At 41.2% G+C, this 14,611-nt stretch overlaps 1 protein-coding gene across 5 annotated transcripts in view; it reads left to right on the forward strand.

Moving 5' to 3' along the window:
• The window catches only part of LOC101170824 (extracellular sulfatase Sulf-2), an 88,834-nt gene that overhangs the window by 55,321 nt on the left and 18,902 nt on the right, over positions 1-14,611 (forward strand). For all 5 annotated transcript variants that reach the window (XM_011472955.2, XM_011472953.3, XM_011472956.3 and 2 more), the window contains 5 exons: positions 7,083-7,300; positions 7,485-7,605; positions 8,335-8,453; positions 8,579-8,730; positions 11,046-11,215. In XM_011472955.2, the coding sequence (XP_011471257.1) occupies positions 7,141-7,300; positions 7,485-7,605; positions 8,335-8,453; positions 8,579-8,730; positions 11,046-11,215 (722 nt within the window). In that variant the 5' untranslated portion in view covers positions 7,083-7,140. The remainder of the gene's footprint in view (positions 1-7,082; positions 7,301-7,484; positions 7,606-8,334; positions 8,454-8,578; positions 8,731-11,045; positions 11,216-14,611) is intronic.

Consider the following 14,611-nt stretch of genomic DNA (forward strand, 5'->3'; position numbering starts at 1 on the left):
CATCTGTACAAACTTCCTGCTCTGACTGATGTTTCTGTGTGTGGGATATAAAGTTATGAGTCGTTCGATTTGCTTTTTTTCTGAAAAATGTGGAGAGTAGAATTTGTCAGATGAAAGCTCCACTATATGCGTTACCATGGAAACTCCTGCAGTGCTCAGATTTTGTTTTAAATGAGCCACTTTTCTGGGTCTTCACCTTTAACCTCTGAAACATTGAGTCCCTCCGTATGTGAAAACAGCTAAATGCAAATGAGCCGATGGGACAGCATTACTACATTTCTCTTCACCAGCATATTTCGTGTAAGCCACTTGGCAGGCGGTTGCATCAGCTGGAAGGCCTGGCCGTGTCTCGTGAATTTATCTGAGCAGATAGACGTGTTTGAGAGAGGAGAGCCAGATCAGGATGACATGCTGTCTCTGGGGCATTACAGGCGTTTATGGTCTCTGCTCAGGAGAGCACTGTGGCACTATAACGTGCTGAATACATTTGATAATCAAAGAGCAGATGCTCCAACCGTGTGTGGGTTGAACATGGGTTCATTAAGGTGCATCCTTAAATGATTCATCGTTTCTGTTCCACTTAGGTGTAAAACAGCCGCGTGGTTTCACGTCCAAGCAGACATGAGTTTGGTCTACCTTTAGAACATCCATTACACCATTTAAGTGCAAACAAGATCCAAGAAACAAAAGGGTTACTGACCTGACCTCTCCTAGTCAGAACCGTTGACTGTGAATGAGAACTGGACTGAGCCCCCCCCTCCCCGCGTTCTGTGCAAGAAGTACCTGCTGGCTCCAAGAAGCCAAAATCCTATAGACTTCTAGAGAGAAATAAACAGCTGTTACTCAGTCATTCTATCGGTCAGAAGAACCATTCTGGATCTGATAAATTTTTAACATGTTCTTGATAATCCTCTTTTTTTTCCTGATATTTTTTTTCTTTAGCACCACTGACCAGTCAGATGCCTCAATAAAAGTATGTGGTCTCACATTGAATATTCCAAAAGTATGATTGACAGATTCTCCTGAGTCAGCTTAAATAATAATAACAAGAATAATAATACATTTTATTTATTAGACGCCTTTCTGACATCATCTGACTACAACATGCTGAGGCAAAGGTCTAAAGTAATACATGTCTGTATCACGAAAAAAAATGTGAAACTGACTTCATGTAGTTCCAGCTGGAAGGAAGCCATTTTCCATGGATGATGTCACACTCACTCAGTCCAGTTCTCATGCACAGTCAATGGTCAGAAAAGACGAGGTGGTAAGAGTATATTGTTCATTTTGCAGCAAGAATACAGATAATAAGACTGTGAGTGTCTTTTTAACCCTTGTGCTATCTTAGATGACCCCACCCTTACTTTGAGGTGTTCTCCCTACCATGACAAAGGTGGATAAAGGTGGAAAGATTTCATGTAATCCATGGACACCAGTGAAGATCACAAATCAATGAAGAAAAAAGGTTCAGAGCACTGTCTAGTGGGTCTAGATGACCCAACTCCCAATGTTAAAGTGCCTAGGATAGCACAAAGGTTAAGTACAAACCTCCCTTCGAAGTTAAAGATGTTGTGTGTTGTTAAACATTTTCACATCCCTTTCCTGGACACTTGACCTTTTTCCACTTGACTCTTCTAATCAGCCCAGCAGGGCCCTGATCACAAGTCACAGTTATTCAAATTAGTGTCTTTAGACAAAGTATAAAAATAAAGCATACAGTGCAGGACATGCTGGGTTCAGACAGCAGCGGTGGGTGCTGAAGCCTGCTATTTTGCCAGCACACCCTGTTCTCTCATGTTCTAATTGGCCGGACACACCTGATTCAGCTGATCAGCCATGAGTCTTCTTCTTCCTCTTTCGGCTTTTCCCATCAGGGGTCGCCACAGCGAACAAGTCGCATGGTAAACTTGGCAATGTTTTACGCCGGATGGCCTTCCTGACGCAACCTTCTCAAACCGGGCTTGGGACCGGCACAGAGGTAGAGAAGGGAACAGGGAGCAGCCCGGAGTCGAACCCTGGTTTCACGGACGGAAGACGCCGCAAACCAGCACGAGCTAAACCGGCAGCAATTTGATGGCAAACCTGCAGACACAGAGGCCCTTGACCTCTGGAGTTCCTTACTTCTGATCTCCAAATGTTTTCAGCAATAATAAGCAGTAAAGATTTTGTCGAAGCAGTAAAGGTATGGATTGTGATGTTTATAGATACAGATTCCTCTTTTTTTCTTCTTCAACACATTGATAACAAAACGCAGCTCTGTCGTTGCTGCTGGCTGTGTTTTCTGGGTGATGCCAAGGTCTAAATTTTCAGTGTTCTCCGCACACAGATGCAAATATAACATAAAACCAACTATCGGGAATCGAGAGCTGCAGCTGTATTTTACAGCTCTGTGACTGTCAGAGGAAAGGACATTCTGCTGTTTCGTTCTCAGGTGTTCATCAAAGCTGTGAGTTAAAACCTTTTACAGATACATTCAGAACAGATGTGGTCGTGTAATTAACATCCAAAGTAAATGTTTTGGAGTCCATTAACGGTGTGAGGAGAGACGTTAATGTGTCTCATGAATTTGAGTTGCGGGTGTTTGCCAGGAATGATGAGGCTGTCGGGACGTACTGCTCGCTCTGATGGGGGAACAAGCAGCTGGCACCGGGACATTGAAGTTCCCCTCAGATCTTCATCTGTCTCACAGAACACAGTTCACCACAGAGAGCAGTCTCTCAATGAACTCCCCATTATTGTTTATTTTTGTGTAGTTTGTATTGTTTTAGAATAAGAAGATTTGTATCCCTCTGTGCTTTGGAATTCATTTACAGCAGCACTTCAGAAGCATGCACCCCTGGATTTTGGAATAAAAAGAAGCACAGTTGATTCCATTCACACTCAGTGTTAACATCAGGTTTGACACATGCGTACCAGAGGGTGGTAAATGTGTGAATGGGCCCTCGGGGTCTCTTTCTTTGGCTTCTTTTATGCAGCTTTTGTGTAATAACGGTACAGTCTTTTTTCCCCAAAGCCTTCCAACTAGAGGTGTAACGGATCATTTTAACAATGATTCATATCATAATTCGTTGATGCTGATAACTGAGTTTTGTTCAATTTGAACGATCCGATTCTCTGACCTAAAATGGATTCAGGACGTATTTATCCAAAACTTCCATCAATGAGACTCAGAGAGAAATTCCTGGTACTAAACAAAACAGGTGAAGTTTTCCAGATTCTTGGATTTCTTCCAGATCATCAAGTGGAAATGAAATATGTCTCCAAACAAACAAGTAAACAAGAATGAATGTCAAATCCATTCACATTTTAGATTCCTAAAGTTCAGTCAAATGTTGTTTTTCAACTTTCAAAGAATCCAAAGGGAACATTCTAAGAACATTCTAGCAATTTGAGTCAGACAGATTGATCTGGTTGGGTTTTAGGAATAAAAATCTATTCATTGAATAAGTGGATTAATCGTTACACCATGTAGCTGGTTAGAGTGCTGCTGATCAAAAGATGACGAGTCTGACGAAAGAATACCACTCATATCAAATTTACGTTGACTGTCAGAGAGTCCTGGTGTTGTTGTAAATATAAAGTTGACACTGCACAGATTTTAAATATCTGTGTGTCTGTTTCCCAGCAAAGACTGAATACACAAAAATGGTATCAGGTTCAGAGACTAAAGTAAAGGTGTGCAGACACAGGTGGGTGGGTCTAAATGTTGGAGACCAATTCTCTCACTAATCATTACTGAGTGCATGTTAGATTGCGTTTGCCATTTTTTGGGGTTTCCCAATATGTAATTCCAAAATCCAGTGCCCTGGAATATTCCCAGAAGTCTTAGCGAAAAACCAGTGTGGATTGATGTTCGCCAGATTACCACAAAAAGTAATTTATAGCAGTAGTGCGTATGTATCCACATTCCATTAGGACATTGGATAGTCCTTTACTAGAAGTTAGGGAGAAGTGAAGGAAATCAGACACGTCCATCATGAGCGCAAAGAAAAACTGGAGACAAAGCTCTAAAAGTGGATTAGAGTGACTTTGTCCTTTTGCTTCTGCTTGGTGTTCTTTGACGGCTTGTGCCTGATCGTGGAGCACAGTGGACTCAGGCAAGCGGAAAAATGAAAGTTTGCTCACTTTTTTACAATATTCATTGTATTCAAGTGTTTTATGAGCTTTGTTTTTGTGTACTCAATATAAGTTCTTCTACAAGGTGCCTTCTTTTGTACTGAGCTCGTAACACATGTTACGTCTGTCTGTCTTCACCTTTCAAGCATCACCTGCCTGCGGTTTCTTTCTGTGATTACCGCTGAAGGTGATTTGGTGACAGGAATATTTGACGTAACGGGTCATTTCATAAAGCACAACAAAGAGGCTTTTCTCTACGAGCAGTGTGTAATCCGCTGCTGTTCACAGCCCTTTAACATGAGAGCCTCTTTTCTTTGATTACTGTCACATTTGCATAACCCTCCTGCTGTTAGCCCACACACACTTCTGCTGTGAAACTAATAGGATTAGCCTTCTGATTCACAACACAAAAGACTGCTGTTAGTGCCTTTGTCTGCCACTGCTCCTATGTTTTAGGTATTTTAGCCACCAAGGCTTTCTCCAATAGTTAACATAAGCATAAATCTTTTAGCACATTTTTGTTTTGTTGCAATTTGAAGACAGTAATAGTTGATAATAATTTTTTATAAATGCAAAGTAAACGCTGCCATTTATAATAAGAACCTGTTAGCCATTGGTTTTCTGCTAGGAAATCACACATTAAAACCTACATCAAGGAATACAGAGACGCTGAGGAAAAGACAGGGAGCAGAGCTGCAGGTAGAGATGAAGATGCTGAGGTCCTCTTTGGGAGGGACCAGAATGGATCAGGAATGAGGACATCAGAGGAGCAGATCATGGTACAAATTTTGGGGATCAAGTCAGAGAGGAATGAGATGGTTCAGACATGTCCAGAGGACAGACGGTGACTCTATTGGTGGAAGGATGCTGAGTCTAGAGCTGCCAGAGGTCTAGAGGAAGACCAAAGAGGAGGTTTCTGGATGCAGTGAAGGTAGCTGCTGTTACAGGATGCAGAAGACAGGTGTAGATGGAGGAAGCTGATTGGATCTGGTGACCCCTGAAGGAAAAAACCCAAAAGAAAAGAAGACGATCAAAGCATAATTTATGCAGAAACTATCAAGCTCTTATTTTTTGTTTCAAAAACAGCTGACCTCAGGCTGCTTCACGAGCATCACGTCTAACCTTATAACTGCAGAGATGTCACCACATTTAACCCTTGTGCTACCTTAGATGACCCCACCCTTACATTGACGTGTTCTCCCTACCATGACAAAGGTGGATAAAGGTGGAAAGATTTCATGTAATCCATGGACACCAGTGAAGATCACAAATCATTGAGGAAAAAAGGTTCAGAGCACTGTCTAGTGGGTCTACATGACCCAACTCCCAATGTTATAGTGCCCAAGATAGCACAAGGGTTAAACAAAACACACCCTGACATAACTCACTCTTCAACCGTTTCCATGATCAGCGTGAATCTGCTGATTCCGACATGGGAAAAAGGTTTTTTTTCATATCGGCTTTGCACTGAAATTCACATAAACTGTTGCAGATGCAAGACTTCTTTTCTCTGCTTCAGAGTTAGCTGATATTACGCTCATTGTGTGAAACGGTTGAAGAGTTACGGTGATTAAAAAAATGTAAACACTGGCACAAAAGCTCTGGAGTTAAAGGGTTAATATCAGGTAAAAATAGTGTTGCATTGTTAAAGTCTCAGATTTGTTTTAGTTTTACTGGACATCATTTCAGGCTGCAAAGGTCAGACATAATGGGAACATTTTTGCACGGAAACTCATCCCAAATGGTAAAAAATGTGGCAGACTTTTGTGGTCATACCACCTCTGCAAATTACTGAGCTTGTGTGCCTAAAAAAAAGCATCTGATCAGTTCTATACAAACGAAACCTTTCATTTGTTACCCCAAAGGAAAGTTGTTCAGATGTAAAATTGATGTAACTTCGTGGCAGCTTGAAACAAACTCTTCTACAAATATCCAATCAGGACTTGCTCTTGAACCCATTGACTGTGAGAACTGCATTGAGTGTGACATCAACCATAGAAAACGACTTACTTGACTGAATTAAAGTTTAATCCAATTCAGTGGTCATTTCTTCCACAACACGTACGCCTCCATGTTGGAGCCAAACAATGTCAGTCAGCAGTGATTGGTCCGAGAGGGTCTGAGTCAATGCTTCTGTTACAACCACTCTTTTATTGAAGCATCTGATTGGTTAGTTTATCATTTGAATAACTTGCACTACAAAAAACAATTTCATAAAAAATAAATCAGGATTATCAAGAACAAATGAAGAATCCAGAATTCAGGGGCGGCTGAATTCCCTAAGAGGGATCCGCTTTCTCAGCATCCCTCCTGCTGCCGGACTTGGCTTTGGGAGCCTGTGGAAAAGGCCTGGTTTTCCTTCTTTGGTCTTCTTTTCAGCTATGGTTTTGTCTTAGTAGTGTACCTCTGGTTTAAGCTCCACCATTGGTTGTGTTATTGATTGCAGAATAGTGCCTGTAAATTAAATGTTTTTTTTCCCTTTACTAAATATCATCTTTAACCCCATTGCGTTCAATCCCACACCTGTCCATCTAATAAACGGCAGTCCGTCAGTCTAAACCCTACCGGCTTCAATTTATTCTTTACGTTGCCTATTCTCTCCCTCCCCCTGGGATGGGACGTAACAAACATCTTTTTAAAAGTTTTCAGATTAAAAATGTTTATTTTGACCAATAGAATGACTGAGTAACAGCTGAATATTTCTCTCTTTTTTTTTACTTGTCCTGTCCAACAGCTGAGCACACCGATAGGAGCTGAAGGCCTCTTGTGTTGGACAGATTTTTATTTCTCTTTATGTCTCTATAGCAGTCTATGGGATTTTGGCTTCTTGGTGCCAGCAGGTACTTCCTTTTTGGAACGTGAAGGGGGAGGGGTCACTCAGTCCAATTCTTTTATACAGTCACTTCTTCAGTCTCATGTCTGACATTCAATTCATTCTGGGATCTGATTATCTGTGTCCCCTTCAGGGGCTGAGATCCTGCAGGGGAAGCCAGTGACGGCCCTGACATTGTGCAGCGCAAGGCCATGGCAAGACAACGTTTCCTCTTCCTGCTCTTCTTGGTGACTCTTGGCCACGCACAGTTCCAGCCTGGAGGTCGATTGAAGCCCCGCTTGCAGAGGGACAGACGCAACATCCGACCGAACATCATCCTCGTTCTGACTGATGACCAGGACCTGGAGCTGGGTGACTGAAACACAGCTATCAGTTTAAGCATCTCTGCTGCTATCAATATGGGGCCCAAACCGAACCTGTTGCACTACTTTTGTTACACTGAATATTATATTTTGTGACAAAGCCAAGTACACCATTTAAATTCATTTGTGCTCAGCGGGGTCGGTGAAATTTCTGACTTTACCTCTGTGTGTAGGTTCCATGCAGGCAATGAATAAGACTCGCCGCATTATGGAAGAGGGAGGGACGTCCTTCTCCAATGCCTTTGTGACCACGCCCATGTGCTGTCCGTCACGTTCAAGCATGCTCACTGGAAAGTACGTTTCCATCTGTGCCCACTGTTGCCATGTTCAAGCCTTTGTGGCAAAAATAATTCAATTGCCTGCCAGTCATGACACAGAACGCCACCGCCAGCTGCAGTGAACTCATATCATTGGTTTACATCTCAGATTGTGGAGTGTTCCCGAAAAGCAAGACTCTGGAAATGTCAGCCAAATTAATTTACTTCTAAAATATAAAAATGGATCAGAATACCCATTTTGGAACGATTAAAGTACAAGTGGATCTGACAACAAAACAAACAGCTGAATGAGATTTTAAACAGATGTTGCAACACTGCAGACATGAAGATAAATACAAGTTGAAGCCATTTAAACGATCATTCTTCATCAAAGAATGTTTACAGTGATTACTGTTGGAAGGACTATGTTGCAAGTATGAAATTGTAACTATAATGACCAATGGAGCCCCTTTTGTTATTCTTGGGCAGATTTAAGCATAAAGATTTCTTTCTTTCAATTTTTGAGGGTATTTGTCAAGTCATGGGCTATGAGATACTACACAAACCATAGTTTTCTCTTGTGTTGATCATTTATAAATATATCAACATTTGCTTCACATGCATGAGGTCAGGTCCCAACCAAAATGGCACAGAAGTTCTTGCTTTCTTCTGCTTAATGTTCTTGAAAGATCTTTAAAATGTTGAGGGAGTTTGTGTTGATGCACTGGGAGTCGAATTGCTTGTTTCCTTTTTTTTTGTTTCCCAGGTACGTGCACAATCACAACACCTACACCAACAACGAGAACTGTTCCTCTTTGTCATGGCAGCGACAGCATGAGCCGCGGACCTTCGCAGTTTACCTGAACAACACTGGATACAGGACAGGTGCAGCAACGCACACAGAAACGCTGGATTTTTACAAGTTTTCGTTCTTTTTCTGACAAATAGGAGCCCCAACCCCAAAGAAATGGCTTAGAAAACTGGCTCTTCAGCTGTGCATGTGTTTGCAGCTTTCTTTGGGAAGTACCTGAATGAGTACAACGGCTCATACGTCCCTAACGGCTGGAGGGAGTGGCTTGGCCTGGTGAAGAACAGCCGCTTCTACAACTACACGCTGAGCCGCAATGGAGTTCGGGAGAAACACGGAGCGCGATACCCCGAGGTGAGCGTGTGCTGATACTCACCATTTTCCTCCCAGAGTCCCAGAATATAGTTCATTGGTTCATTGATGAATCTAAATTGTCCCACAGCCACTATGTACATTTTGCACGTATTGCAAGGAGGAAAACTGGTCATACGTGAATATACGTGGAAAAAGTGAGAGAAGTTGTGGTTCTTAACATGACATTTTCACAGATGTGTCACGAATGAACCACGCTAAAACCACAGAAGTACGAATAAAGCATGCAAAGAACATGTAAATCAACGCAGAACATGACCCGTGCAATTCACAAGTGATTCACCCATCAATCAGATAATTTAAAGGTGATATGTTTGCCGTATACGCGATATGGAAATTATACATCTTCGTGTAAAGGGACACATTTGTGTAAATTTAGCGTCAATTACGTACATTTAACATGATCTGTGCACTGTATATGTAATATAAAAGCTATACACAGGTGGTTCATGCGTGAAAAGTCCATTAGACATACGTGGAATGGTCGGGAAAGCCAAAAATGTGCATCATGCAAAAACCACGCACAATTGCGTATTATGTAATAGTTCCATATAAACTATGTAAAATATAGGTAGACTGCATTATTCTCAGCAAACCCAAAATTTTGAGCAACTCAAAATCAAATTTATGTAAACCCTCGACGGAAATCTGCGCACATTGACAAACACTGCACACAAGATACACTTATGCATCACGCATGTATTATAAAAGACCAAATTTTCCTACCAGAATGTGCAAAATGTATGTAGTAGCTGTGTGACACGGCCTTAAGATGTTTTGTGGCCCTGCACAACAATACCTGGGATAGGCTCCAGCAGCGTTGTGACCCCAAGTGGGTTCTGCAGATGGATGGATGGATGGATGGATGGATGGATGGATGGATGGATGGATGGATGGATGGATGGATGAATGTTTTGAGACAGAGAGCCCTTCTAATCCCAGAAAAAATGTCTTTTCATAGAAACCTGGGACGATTATGCACTTTAGTTTCTGGGTCATGCTCTGTACCCTGTCAGTCACTCCAAGTTCATGTTAATCATCCATATGTCTTCTTATGGGTCTGATTTCCGCTCTTCATCGTCAGGTCATCTGATTTTATCTCAATTTCTGTTTCTCCATGTTGCAGTGTACTTACTAAATGTTTAGGTTTGTAACTCCACACTTGGTCTATTGGGCCCCAAATCACCAGTTCTCTACAGGACATGGGTGAACAAACATCTCCACGCTTTGTCACAATTAGGCAGAAACCAGAAATTAACAACAAAAAAAGGGCGTGATGAGTTACATTTTGGAGAAGAAAGAAACCTACGTTGAAAATGTCTGATTTTTTTTGTCCCTTCTTTGGTTGATGCATTCCTGTAACCCTTGTGCTATCCTAGGGACTTTAACATTGGGAGTTGGGTCATGTAGACCCACTAGACAGTGCGTTGAACCTTTTTTCTTCAATGATTTGTGATCATCACTGGTTTCCATGGATTACATGAAATCTTTCCACCTTTATCCACCTTTGTCATGGTAGGGAGAACAGGTCAATGGAAGGGTGGGGTCATCTAAGATAGCACAAGGGATAAAATTAAGGCAGCTAACATTTCTCACTCGCTCTCATGTAAGCTACTGTTATTTCACTTGGAACTGTTTTCTTTGGTTAACTTTATTTTTGTGTTTTACATTTTTCTTTGCCATTTGAGTATGTGCCTTTGTTTCCCTTCACTTTTATGGTTCAGCCCAAAATATTAAAGTTCCTCAATCTAATTCTTTATCTACTGTTATAAAATGTTTCCAAAAAAAGTGGGCCTCAATGTTTTCTATGTTTAACAGGTTTTTACTCCTAAGTTTATGACCTGTCCCCCACAGAAAAAAAAACATTATGAAAGGTGGAGCACCAGATTTCTGGGACATCCAAGAAGCATCCTTAATACACCATGGGGAATCTTTAATGGCAATAGCTGTGACATTTGCAAAGCTACACCAAAAATACTGTAACTTTGAAAGAACCAGAAATTGAAGTATCCCAAAAACCATGTCAGCACAAACTCATGATTAAAATAAAACCATGAAAACAACCAAAGGCCTTCTCCACAATAACCACCATGCTTTGCTGGTTAAAGAATGAATAGAGAGGATGACTGTTGGTGCCCTATGATGGACTTTAACACGTGTCTTTTCCATTTCCTCCAGGGGGCGCTCTTGACAAAACAGATCCAGTTGTTTAATCGGCAGTGTCTTTGCAGTGAAAAGATTGAACCCATTGAAAGGTGTCCAAACAGACATGTTTGTGTTTTTCTGTGCATCTACAGGACTACCTGACCGACCTGATCACAGAGGAGTCCGTTCGCTACTTCCGCTCCTCAAAGCGAGTTTATCCTCACCGCCCGGTTCTGATGGTTCTGAGCCATGCAGCGCCGCATGGACCTGAAGATTCAGCACCGCAGTACAGCGAGGCCTTCCCTAATGCATCGCATCACATGTAGGCCTTAAATACTCACACACGCATGCAAAACAAACCGACTTTTACCTGAAAGACCTACCACGAGGAAAATGCTTTTTTTGGTGTTTTTAACAAGTTCTCGTGGCATTTTTTTGATGGTGGTGGATATCTGTAACGAAATTGAAGCTCAAAAGTGCATTTCTGAGTATTTATGTATTAAAACCGTTGTGAATCGGGAGCAGACAAAGTATATTTGGCTGGGCCAAAAGCTGCCAGTCTTGCCAAATAGAATCACGCCCAATCTAAAAATCACCATAAAGTTCATGAGGGATTAAATAGCTGTAGTCAATCATCCTTTTTTTATTACTTCCTGTTTTATTGAATGTCACATTTTGAGATATTTTTTGGAGATATTCCATCCACAATTTAGCTGTTAGTCAGAGCAAAACATAACATACAGGACTCCCATTGAGCTTCATGAACGACCACTGGAGATCAAACGGGAGCTTGCACCCCAGCCTCCTTTTTTCTCTTAAACATTAAGAACACAAAAGAAAAAACACACACAAAAGAAGGAAAAAAAGCTTAGTGGTAATTTATTATCATGATCAAAGTGGAAATATTTCCTGAATTTGTACTTTTCTTGAATTGAAGTGAAGTATAATATACAAAATGTCCTTGTAAAACATAATAATGAGCAGTTGGACTTTTGAAAACCTGTTCTTCAGAATCTTCTTTTTTTTTTAATGGCCTATTGATAAAACATGCATAACTCATTTAAATATCACCTGTGATTACTCCAGAAACTACTTTGGATTTTCTTAATTTTGAAAACACCAACTGTACAAATCCTACCGCAAACTTTAATACGTTTAGAAATAAGTGATGGATTGTTTCTTTATCAGAAAAGCACCGCTGTTTTTCTCACTTCATGTCTCTTGAGTGCAGCTTTATGTCAGATCCAAACACTAAATTAACATTAGACAAATGTGGAATACATTAACTATTAAATGGAAAGTGAATGTGTCATAGAAAATGTCGACAATGTAAAGCGTAACATTATTAGCATGCGCTGAGTAAACTAATGACAGGAAATCACCCAGTTTACAGGACTGTGAGGTCTGCTGTGAGGTTTCGCTCCATCTTCTGCTTCACCTCACGGCCTGCGCTGTAACTGGACAAGAAATACCCAAAATACATAGATTTTAGGTTAAAAAAAAAGGATTAAAACGATAAATGAACGTTTCATTTAAAGAACAGATTAGTGAACATATTTATTTTATTATTAGTTGCTCACGGAGGCGAGGACGATGACGTGTGTGGTACTGTCTCACATCACGCCTCCCCTGGCCGCATGTCCCTATTTGAAAAGTATTCTGATGAGAAATAAAAAATGCAGAACCAAACGCAAAGCCGCTCAAAGCAAATTCTGAATTCCTGTTGTTAGCAATGGGGTTGGTCTGCACCAACAGTCCCGCCCACAACTCAGAGGTGAACTGCTAATGAACTCATGGCACTCTGCAGAAACTATGTCCTAGAAAACAACACAGTTTTTTGAATTCTGGCTTAAATCGACAAATATGATTAAAAGACCACTGGGAAAACTTTGAAATGGATCAAAGATGATCGGAGTGGAACTTTAAGAAGGATCGTTCTTTTGTTAACTGGCCTGGAGCCTTTTAAAAAAAATGAAGATTACGGAAGAAAACAAGAATAGACAAATAAAACAAGGATACACAAAGCATAACAGTTGGCATGTAAGAGTGGAGACAAACAGGAAGTCTCGAACATCAGTGTGTGTGTACGGACGGCCAGTTCAGCACTGACAAAATATAGAGCAGCTGTAAAACAACTTTGACTGAGAAAGAGTTAAAAAGACGCGTGTCGGCACACAGTCAGACTAAGCCACGGTAATCCAGCCCAACAATGAAGCAGCTTTGTTCTGCTCTGCAGGATAAATCTTTGAGAAACAGGACTGAAACTCACACAAATCTGGATCTGAGCGGGACGCTCTAATCTGATCCACTCAGCAGATGAGGGAAAACCTTGTTCACGTCTCGTCTGTGGCTGGGCTGCAGGCTTTGGTCTGGTGGTGTCATATTTTCTTAGATTTTTCAGAAGCTCTGTGATCTTCTAACTGTAATTTAAGATCACTTTGGGTAAAAAAATGAACAATATAACTTTAAACATGTCCCCTCATTTCTATTAGATTGTATTTTGATGCAGAGGTAGGTGCAGTAAAGTTGCAGGTTCAGTTCCCACTCTGGCTGCTCATGTGCCCCCCCCCCCATTTAGTCAGGTCAGTGCTTTGAACGGCAATGTGTGAATGTCTCTGTTCATGGGTGAATGGGGCAGTGTCTGTAAAGTGCTTTGGGCCTTTTTGAAGAAAGGAAACCTGTGATGTAAGAATCCACCATTTACCTGGAATGTTGCAGCTCTAAGTGTTTCAGAAAAAATAGGGAATCTTTTCATTTTCACACCCTTTTTACAGGTTTTTAGAAATTAAACCAACCAAGAAGTCGTGAAAATGAGGCAAATAAACATCAAGTTTAACTGTTGAGGTATCCAAAAAAGTTGGTTTTCCGATGATGCAGAGAACACTTATTCTGAAAAGGTTCCTGTGCGTCTTGTGTGTGTGTGTGTGTGTTTGCGTGTGTGTGTGTCCATTCATTAATAACACACGGGCCCCTCTCTGGCTGTACTTCATGCAGATGATGCTTTCTGTGTGGATAATGAATGACTCCTATCAGCCAACTCATTTACTCGTCTCCCCTCTCCTCCTCTGCGCTCAGGAGCTACATAATTAACTTTCTGTGTCGGGACAAAAATAGCTGTAAATGTTACTCTGAGCTTGCTTCAGCTGCGCTGCTGCTGTTGACTCAACAGCTGGAGTCTCTTGGCTTCAGCTGGATCTAGATGGACCAAACCGCTGATCACGGTAGAGAGAAGTTGCAGTTTGTTTATGCAGGGCGGTTTGACAGGGCAACCCTATGGGTCTAAGTTCCAACAAGTGGCATCTAGGTGATATTTACCTGAGCGAAACACAATCCCAATCACATAAATTACTCATGAGATTCATTGAGTCCTGAAAAACAAACCCTCCCAAAGCCATGGTTATACATATTAGGGAACGATAAAATTTCTTGTTTGATGCTTAGTCTAAACAAGGGATTCTCAAAATGTGGCCCTCAATAAAAGGAAGCCAGAGCAGGTTCCTTTGAGGAAAAATGTTGCGTTGGCAGGGAGAAAAGGCGCTTTCAAGTTAAGTGAACAAAGACCTATTTTGTCGTACCTCATGGGTTTTGTGCCTTATTGGCAAGCAGGTAAATGCAAATCGTCACTATGTTTCAAATCATAAAAACGATGACAAATTTACAGAAACAATAAGCTCCAACAACTACAGTACAATGAGGCTATGCTGCACAGTAGATAATG

The sequence above is a fragment of the Oryzias latipes genome, chromosome 7, assembly GCF_002234675.1.
Source record: "Oryzias latipes chromosome 7, ASM223467v1".
NCBI classification, from domain to species: Eukaryota; Metazoa; Chordata; class Actinopteri; order Beloniformes; family Adrianichthyidae; genus Oryzias; species Oryzias latipes.